Here is a 9,834-nt window from a genome sequence, read left to right as displayed (position 1 = left end):
GCATGTGAGAAGCCAAGAAGATCTGAAAGAACGATACTCTACAGAAATGTTGTGTTTATTATACATTTCGCCGGACTTAGATGATAGCTTTGAAGAAATTTAGTGTTTATATATTAATTTGTTTTGCCCAGCTCGGGCAAAAGTTCTTCAAAAATTAAATTGAACATAAAGCGATTAAGCACCACTAAAGGAGTCTGATGATCGGGTTGGTCCCCGTGAAATAGCTATAACTCCAGCCTATGAACTTGGTGGTAGCACACACAAGTTCTTGTTGTTTCATTCTAAATATTCAATTGTAAATTCGGCAAGCAGGTGCCTTAAACTGTGAGTATAAAATTTCATACAAAAACCTTCTTAGAATGATGTTTTGTTGCACACATAATGGTCACATTTAAATTTTATAATAAAAAAAAATCATGGACAAAAATATTGTATGTGTTTTATTTACGTGGAAACCCCTGGGGGGTCATTCCGTAAAACGATAATCGTTAGACGATATCGTTTCGACGATAGTCTCACCTAACGTAAGACGATAATCGTCAAAGTGATATCGTCAAAACGATAGCGTTTGCACGATAGCTAAGTTGGTATCGTCTGCTATTAATTTCCATTGACAACTAAGCAAATTGAAGCAAAAAAGTTTCGGTGTAGTTTAGTTTTGTTACAAAATGAAAATAAAAACTCAAAAAATACAATGAGTTCGGTAACAAAGCAAATTAATAAATGAATGGGACCTTCTATCTATTCTAACCCATATCTAAGGATTTTTTTTATATATTTAAACTTTGGGGCGAAGGAACATTGGTATATTCGACAGGTTAGTATCGCTCTTGCAGAAAGCACTAATCCAAAGAAGTTTTGGAAACAACAAATATTTTTGAAGCCAAGTTATGTTCTCTGTGGATAAAATGGAGTCTTCACTTCCTTCCCTTGGACAAAATTGGGATTATTACTGCAGCTGATTTACAAAAATATCAGACATTGAACAACATTTTTGATATTATAGTTTATTCTTCGGCGGCAAAAATTTAAAATACAAAAAGTGACAATAACAACAATAATAGTTGGCATGTTTATTAACAATACATATTTCCAAAATTTCCCAAAGAGAAAAACCAAGTTTAATAACATCTTCAAGTTATTGAACAAGCTTATCTTACGTTGAGTTCATTTTGACATTTTGAATATACTCAACGAACTTATACTGAAAACGATAGAACGAGACGATAGTGATAAAGTTACGTGAAGCAAATTATATTATTTGACGATTATCGTTTTGAAAATTACGGAACGACTACCCTGTATAAAAGATAGTTTTACACATTCCTGCCGAATGAGTTCTATGTTCACCAGTTACGTTCGCTCGATAGCTTCAATTGCCATTTGTTTCGGAGATTTCTCCGATTTGTCTATCCAAACGGTTACGATGATACAAAATTAGTACATTTCGGACAAATCGGAGAAATCCCCCCCCCAATCGGTAACCTTTGTAGGGTTGGTTTTCTTCCACGTTGGAAAAGCCAAATTTTCTGACAATTCTGGAGTTTGGAGGACGAATTTAAAATGAAATGTCCTCCACGAAATAATATGATTACTTTCTGCTGATCTAGGATACTTGAGAACTTTCTAAACCACCATGTTAAACAAATTAATAAAAATATAATAGATTGATAACTTTGTTAATAAAGTTTAACTTCTTTTTTATTCATTAATTAGTTATGGGCTCATAAAGTTTAATATTAAATACTGTAATTATTCTAAATTAGAATAAACAAATTAAATCTTATGTACATGCAACTTTAAATTGGCATTTATTTGCAACCCTTATTCCAAATACGCTTCGCTAAGGCATGAAAGTAGATTTCATTTGTTACATTATTTCGTGCTTCGGCGAAACGCATTGATTTAATGTCCAAAAAAATATCAATTGCTTTTGAAAAAGTGTAAAAAAAAAACAATAAAAAATGATTTGTTTTCTTCTCATGCACAAACATTTTCAATTCAATCGAGATTGAAATTCCATAAATTATGATTTGATGCAATTACTTTTAAGTAAGCTTTTATGTGACCTTTAGCGTCACTCTTAACGTCACTTGGTAATTGTTTCATAGTTTCTTTTATGACTTGAAAAAATTCCTTATCCTCATCATCAGACGATTCTTCTGAGCACCTTCTTCTTTTAGCAGCGGCGGCGGCACGATCGGGCGTATGGTGCTTTGGAATTTCGATTTTTTCAATATTTTGTGAAAATTCAGAAGGCGAACATTCGAAAAGTTCTTCATAAAGCGCATCGTCTTGATCATCGTCCTAATTTTCATAAAAAAGAAACAAATTTAACATAATTTTTGAATATATTTTGTTTTTCTAAATAAAAATTACCATAGGTTCTTCTGGGAAACTGTATTCTTCTATGATATCATCAAAGCTTAAGCTTCCTGAAACGTCGACAAAGAGCGATGAATCACTGAAATTATAAGAAAAGAAGGAAGTTAATAACGGGTTGGTTTGGATAAAATGTAAATAAACTTTGCAAATATAATTCCTTTTACGATATGGCCACATATAACGGTTCTTTACAAAGCGGCCAAAAGCGAATGACGAAAGATAATAAAAGGTCATCCAAACCCAAGCCCTATTTCAATAAAAAAAAGTCGTTTGGCTCCGTTGACTAAAATGTTGTTCTTGTTCTAATTTTCGAAGAACTTACTTAAGGTGGCGCTACAGACCTGTGTGAACTAGGGCCTCACCCAACAAACTTCTCCATCTAGCTCGGTCCCTAGCTAGATGTCTCCAGTTTCGCGCTCCAAGTTGGGTGAGGTCACCTTCCACTTGTGCGCGCCACCTTATCCGCGGTCTTCCTCTACTGCGCTGTCCTGTGGGTGCGGATTCGAAGACTTTCCGGGCCGGAGCATTGGTTTCCATGCGCTATACGTCACCCAGCCATCTTAGTCGTTGGACTTTTACCCTTTTGGCTAAGTCTACGTTGCTGTAGAGCCCGTACAGCTCGTCGTTCTACCTTCTCCTCCACTCCCCTTCGATGCGACCGTAGATCACACGAAGATCTTTTCTCTCGAAGCGACCGAAGGTGCCTTCATCCGCTTGTCATAGTCCATGCTTCTGCACCGTATAGCAGGACGGGGTCCCTCGAGAGAGGACTTTACCACTCAATTGCTTTCTTAGTCCAAAGAAACAGCGGTTAGCAAGAGTTATTCTGCGTTTGATCTCAGCGCTGGTGTTGTTTTCTGCGTTTACAGCGGAGCCTAGGTAGACAAAGTCCTTGACTACCTCAAAGTTACGTCTGTCGATTGTGACGTTTTGACCAAAACGTCGGTGTTGTATGTCCTTTCTTGACGACAGCATGTACTTTGTTTTGCCCTCATTAACCGTTAAACCCATTTTTGCCGCTTCTGCCTCAATACTCACAAAATCCCCATTGACATCACGCTGAGTTCTTCCGATTATGCTTATACTAGCATATGCTAGTAATTGGACAGACTTTTGAAAGATAGTGCCTCTAGTGTTGACGTGATAGCTCTGCACTATTCTTTCAAGCACGATGTTGTCTAAAGCCTTTTTTGACATCAAAAGGTTCTGTTAAGTTGTTTCCAACCTTTATGGAGCAGCGTGAATTCTCCATGGTCATCCTGCACAAACGGACTAGTTTGGCAGGGATGCCAAAACTAGATATGGCTCTATACAGCTCGTCCCTGTAGATGCTGTCATATGCGGCCTTGAAATCGATGAAAAGATGGTGGGTGTCGATTTGGTGTTCTTGAGTTTTTTCCAGGATCTGCCGTAATGTGAATATTTGATCAACTGTGGACTTTCCTGGTCTAAGACCACACCGATAAGGACCTATCAGGTTGATGAGGATGAGCTTAAGGTGTTCACATATTACGGCAGAGAAGATTTTATAGGCGATGTTAAGTAGACTTATTCCTCTATAGTTGGTGCAGTTTAGAGGGTCTCCTTTTTTCAGGATCGGGCAAACAATACTGAGGTTCCATTCATCGGGCATGTTTTCTTCCGACCATATCTTACAGATAAGTTGGTGCATGCTCCTAACCAGCTTATCCCCAGCTGATTTAAAGAGCTCGGCATCCAAGCCATCTGCTCCAGCGGCTTTATTTGACTTCAAATTAGATATGGCAATCTTTACTTCGTCTAAGTCGGGAGGACGGGATTGTTGGCTTTCGTCGTCTATATCGACTGGGTCATCCTGCCTGACAGCGGAATTCAGTTCTTCATCGCCGTTATACAGTCTGCAGAAGTGGTCCTTCCATATACTCAGCATTGACTGCGGTTCCACTATCCACTTTCTACTTTCGTCTTTGCAGCCTTCGGTTCTAGGTTTATGTACCTGTGAATTTCGTTTCACCTGTTCATAAAACTTTCGAACCTCATTCCTGCTTTTAAACCTCTCAACATCTTCGATCGCACGCTTCTCATGCCCTCTCTTTTTCCCTCTGAGAAGTCGGCGTTCCTCTCGCCTCTTCTGCTCATAGAGCTCACGAGCAGCTCTCGTCATTTTATGCAGCGCCGCTTTGCGTGCCTGTTGTTTGGCTGCATTTGCCTGCCGACATTCCTCATCAAACCAGGGGTTCCTTGTTGGTGGCTGTTTGAAACCCAGCACTTCAGAGGCGGCTTCTCTGAGTGCATCTTGGCAATGTTGCCACTGGTTTTCGATACATTGTGTTGGCGGCAGAGAACTTCGAGAGAGGTTACTTGTAACTCGGTCGGAAAAGGATTTGGCGATCTCTGGCGATTGTAGCCGTTCGACGTTGTATCTTCTCCCAGCACCTCCCTGTCTTGCCTTGGGTCTGGAAATCCGAAGTGCTACCTTGGCTACAACGAGGTAGTGGTCCGAGTCAATGTTAGCTCCTCGGAAAGTTCGTACATCCATAATGCTGGAAGCGTGTCTGGCGTCGATCGCAATATGGTCAATCTGGTTGACGGTAGATTGATCTGGAGAAGTCCAAGTTCCTTTGTGGATGTTGAGGTGTGGAAAACGCGTACTGGCTACCATGACGTTTCGCCCCGCAGCAAAATCTATGAGCCTGAATCCATTGTCGGAAGTGTTGTCGTGCAGGCTGTTCTTCCGGATTATTCCACCAAAGATGTCTTCCCTTCCTAGCTTGGCATTAAAATCGCCCAGGACTATTTTAATATCGTAGCTAGGGCACTGCTCATATGTTTTGTCTAAGAGCTCGAAGAACATATCTTTGGTGTTGTCGTCTTTCTCTTCTGTGGGGGCGTGCGCGCATATCAGGCTAATGTTGCCGAATTTAGCCTTGATGCGTATGGTCATGAGGCGCTCATTGATGCACCTATAGCTCAAGACTTCTTGCCTAAGTCTGGCTCCAATGACAAAGCCGCATCCAAGTAAGCGCTGTTGGGTTCCGCGGCAGCAGTCACCATAGTAAATATCGCAGTTTTTCATCCTCTTTTTGCCCGGCCCATCCCATCGTATTTCCTGGATGGCGGTGATATCTGCTTTATATCGTTCTAGGGCCTCCGCTAATTCTTCGGCCGCACGTGGTCTGTTAAGGGACCTAACATTCCACGTGCATATCCGAAGTTCGTTGTCCTTTATTCGTTTGCGTTGGTTGTCAACAGTTAATCCGTCCGTATCCGAGGCTTGTTGGTGCTTCGCAACTATGAAAGCTTTTACGTGGCCAGGAAGTCACCCCGACGCACAACCTCCAACCTGGAGGGCCAGATCCTAAGTATAACTCCAAGGATGGGGAGCCGGATAAAACCGCTCCTTACAGGCCTGGGCTCCGAATAAGTCGAAGAAGCCCTATAAGGTGTTCACTAAGTAGTTCAACCTTACTGGAACTGTAGACGCCACCGGTGAATTTTCGAAGAAAAGTGGACCAATTATGTCGCCAATCCACAATTTGTACTAAATTGTCTCCTTGTGGACAATACGTCTCATCGGAAAAGATGATTTTTTCACCCAAAGTAGTTATCCTATTCAGGCTACTTATTTTCGCCTGTGCCTCCCATACGACCGTGGGGACTCTTAACTGCTGTCCATTACATACTAATCTTCTTTTTTTTAAAAGACGCACTTTCGAAACCAAAATTTACTTTTACCTAAAATCTTGTTCGCTAAATCTTCAATATACGATCTTGAAAAAAGATCGCCACTTTCTGTTATAACCTACAACACTATAAGCGATATTTTGTTAAAATTCAATCTGCTAAAACACATTATGTATGCAAATAACATAGTTTGAATGTCCAAAGTCAATGATCCCATTCTTATATACCTAATCGAATAATATCATCATAATTTCACCAGAAAAAAGCAACCACCTTCATGAATGTTCAAAAAGAAATTGTAAGTCTTTGTATTAACTTGTTTTTGTTTGCAATGGCAAATGTATTTATAAATATATGTATACCACCTTAATATCTTAGATACAATATTTGTCGTTAAATATAATTTTAAGCAACACTGCAAAACTTTTAACTAGGTACTAGAGACTTATTAGTACAATGGTATATATTCTTTAATCGAAGATGAAGCTGTTAAAGTCAACGCTAAATATTATCGAATCAACATATTATGCAGCTACCTGTTAGACATGGAATGAGATCTTTGACTACAAGTCCCCTAAAATTTGTCAATTATATAACTCTCTTATAATAGATGAACTCCAACAACTTCTGCAACGCAAAAAAAACACCAACATTTCAATCCACGATTCCTGTTGCCTTAAAACCTGCCACGAACGCTGATAAAACACCATCAATCAACCCGCTTAAGCTAAGCATTCTTGATTATTCCAAAAAATTGTATCAAGGCATCCATCGCAGTTTTAAAGAGAAATCCACAGTCAAAAAAACCGACTCACAACTTTTTAAACAATATAAAAACCGACTCACAACTTTTTAAACAATATAATAAAAAAAAATACAGACATTTTTCTTCGAATATTTTGTATACGGATGGTTTAATTTTAAGATTCTCCGAAGCAAGAACCATACTCTTCGCCATTAGAATCCCAGAATACTTCTCCATATACATAACAGAAGCGTAAGCTATACTGAAAGCTACAGAAATAACTGTTTTCAAAGAAAATATCTGCTTTGACAGCGCAAAATTGTATCTGAAATATCAAGACCCAGCACCCAATGTGCCTTAAAATTCTCGGCAAAATCGATAAATACCAACAAATAATACATCTTGTCTGGACTTCTGCACACTCAAAAGTCAAAGGATGAGACTTGGCAGACGAAGCATAAAACGCTTCTAGCCATGCAGAAATATTCTACCTCAATCCAACGCTGAGAGATTTTGTCAAATGTAATCAACCATGGTCCCATACACAAGAAAGGAGATGTCACAACGTACCTCACATATGCAGGTATCATGTTGTTGAATACCACTTGTGAGATACTCTCCTCTTTCCTACAAGATCGGATAGCAGTTTGGATGCATCTCAAGAAAATCAATAAAAAACCACATTGTTACTCTAAGGCAGATAATAGAACAATGTTAAGAATTTAATATTCTAAACTACCATCTTTTTACAGACTTTATATGCCTCCTGCATCCCAAATGAATTGACACGAATATGAAGGTTAATAATGAACAATATAAGAAGCCAAGTTAAAATAGGCAGAAACCAGAATCAGAAATTGTTTCAACCGCCTGATTCTTGGCCAAACACAAACTAGCATCTCTTTAAAAAAGAAAGTTCTCAATTTTCCAATCTCTGCCTATCCAACCTAACTATGACACTGAAACACGTTGCTACTAAATGTTGTAAGGTGGTATCAGCCATATATAAAAACTTCGCGAACTACCAACTCACTATTCTGATGGCGAGCTCATTTTTATAAAATAAATTACTCAAAACAAAATAGGGCCCAGCCAAGATTTATTTTATATTTTGCTTAAAAAAATACTTTATTGGTGAAAATGATCGAAGCCCAGAATTTTATTGTAAAGTTTTAATGTATATTATTCCATATCAATGCTTTGAATAACAATTTTACCGTTACCTCCAAGTGAATAGAAAAAAAAACGATCGTTCGAAAAACAATCAATGTAAAAATTATTGCATATGTTTTCTCAGTCCGATTTTAGCGTTGTTGGTAAGTGTTTCTTTATTTAATTGTTGTTCTTTATTTCTTTGTGATAAAACGTGATTACAATGACTAATTCTTGAAACTGAAAACGCAATTAGAGCGGTAAATATGCTGTAGTAAGGAGTGTCTCAAAGGGCTATTGCAAATCGAATCGGTGTGTCGCAAGCTATGCGAAACGTGTGGAAACGCGGCCAAGAAACCGCGAGTGTAGCAAGGAGACAAGAATCAGGAAAAATTCGGGTCCAAACTCAGCAAGAAGAACGGTACCGCCCGGGCTTTACAGACTCAACTGCCACAGTAAACTGGCAACCAAGTCAGTGATCAATCCATTTGCAATCTAATTGATTAAGATATTCAACGTTACAGAGCGCGTGCTATTCAACCGAAAGATCCACTACCCCATCGGGGAGAGCGATTAAGGTACGCCCGTGAGCATTCAAATTGACCCATGGACAACTATAGCTCTTGACTTTTTACAGAAGAATGCAAAATCCAATTTTTGAGTAATGATAAGCAAGTACGAGTGTGGAGAAGGCAGGTGAACGTTTTTCGACCCGTGCGTTCACGAAAGTGACCGATTTGGGGGCACAGTATTATTGCATGGGCTGGAATAAGTTTTCTTAGCAGAACGGAGCTGATTATCCTGGATGAGGGCAGTTACTTTGATATGGTAATATGAGCTGGTGCGATCCCATTTTCACAAAGAGTTGGCGATGGGTTTGTTCTTATTCGAGACAATGCTCGCCCACATACGACTCGTACCACGGGTCTTTCTGACGCTAATAAAACACTTTTGACATGGCCAAAAAAGAGTCCAGTCCTCAATCCGATCAAGCATTTATGCGACTAGTTAAGAAGAAGCATCAAAGAAATCCTCAGCATTGTGAACACTACATAGGAGCTCATAGATGCGTAGAAAGCCTGTTGGATGCGTATACCCTATATGTAAAATGTAAGGCATCTGATTGCAAGCGTACCAGATATGCTTATAGAGTGTATACGGAGTAGAGGAGGCCCTATTTGCTACAGTCCTGTGTGAACTACGGCCTCACCCAACATACTTCTCCATCTAGCTCGGTCCCTAGCCTCTGCCTTAATATTTACAAAAGCCCCGTTGACATCTCGCTGAGTTCTTCCGATTATTTCAATGTCATCAGCATATGCTAGTAATTGGACAGACTTTTGAAAGATAGCGCCTCTAGTGTTGATGTGTGAGCTCTGCACTATTCTTTCAAGGACAATGTAAAAAAAATCGCATGACAATGAATCAACTTGTCTAAAACCTTTTTTTGACATCGAAAGGTTCTGTAAAGTTGTTTCGGACGAGTTTGGCAGGGATGCCAAAAATAAAAATGGCTCAATACAGCTCTTCCCTGTAGATGCTGTTATATCAAATCAAAAAAAAAAAATCAAATGGGGTGGCGCAACAGTCCGTTGTGAACCAGGGCCTAGTGACTTACAACTCTCAACCATTCCTGTGTGCGAGTACTGTTGTCAGGAATGGAAGGGACCTACAATTTTAGGCCGAATCCGAACGGCTAGTTTGAGAAAGCACTTTTTCATGACAAAAATTACTCTTGAAGGATTTGTCAATTCCTCGCAAAAGGCAGTACCCGCGAAAATTATTTTTTTTTTTAAATTAAGGTGGCACAGGCAGGGATTGAACCCAAGACCCCTTGCATGACAGTCCAACGCACTAACCATCATGCTACGGGTACTATAGATGCTGTC

General features: G+C 39.4%; 1 protein-coding gene across 4 annotated transcripts in view; it reads right to left on the bottom strand.

Annotated features, from left to right (window-relative positions):
• Positions 1 to 1,671: 1,671 nt before the first annotated feature.
• LOC129939952 (uncharacterized) overlaps positions 1,672 to 9,834 on the bottom strand; it is a 41,853-nt gene continuing 33,690 nt past the window's right edge. For all 4 annotated transcript variants that reach the window (XM_056048150.1, XM_056048151.1, XM_056048152.1 and 1 more), the window contains exons 25-26: positions 2,380 to 2,464; positions 1,672 to 2,307 (exon numbers count right to left, since the gene is read on the bottom strand). In XM_056048150.1, coding sequence (XP_055904125.1) covers positions 2,002 to 2,307; positions 2,380 to 2,464 — 391 coding nt within the window. In that variant the 3' untranslated portion in view covers positions 1,672 to 2,001. The remainder of the gene's footprint in view (positions 2,308 to 2,379; positions 2,465 to 9,834) is intronic.

Source organism: Eupeodes corollae, chromosome 1 (genome assembly GCF_945859685.1).
Source record: "Eupeodes corollae chromosome 1, idEupCoro1.1, whole genome shotgun sequence".
Taxonomy (NCBI): domain Eukaryota; kingdom Metazoa; phylum Arthropoda; class Insecta; order Diptera; family Syrphidae; genus Eupeodes; species Eupeodes corollae.
Note: the sequence above shows the minus strand (reverse complement) of the source record. Positions and strands in the feature narration are given on the sequence as shown.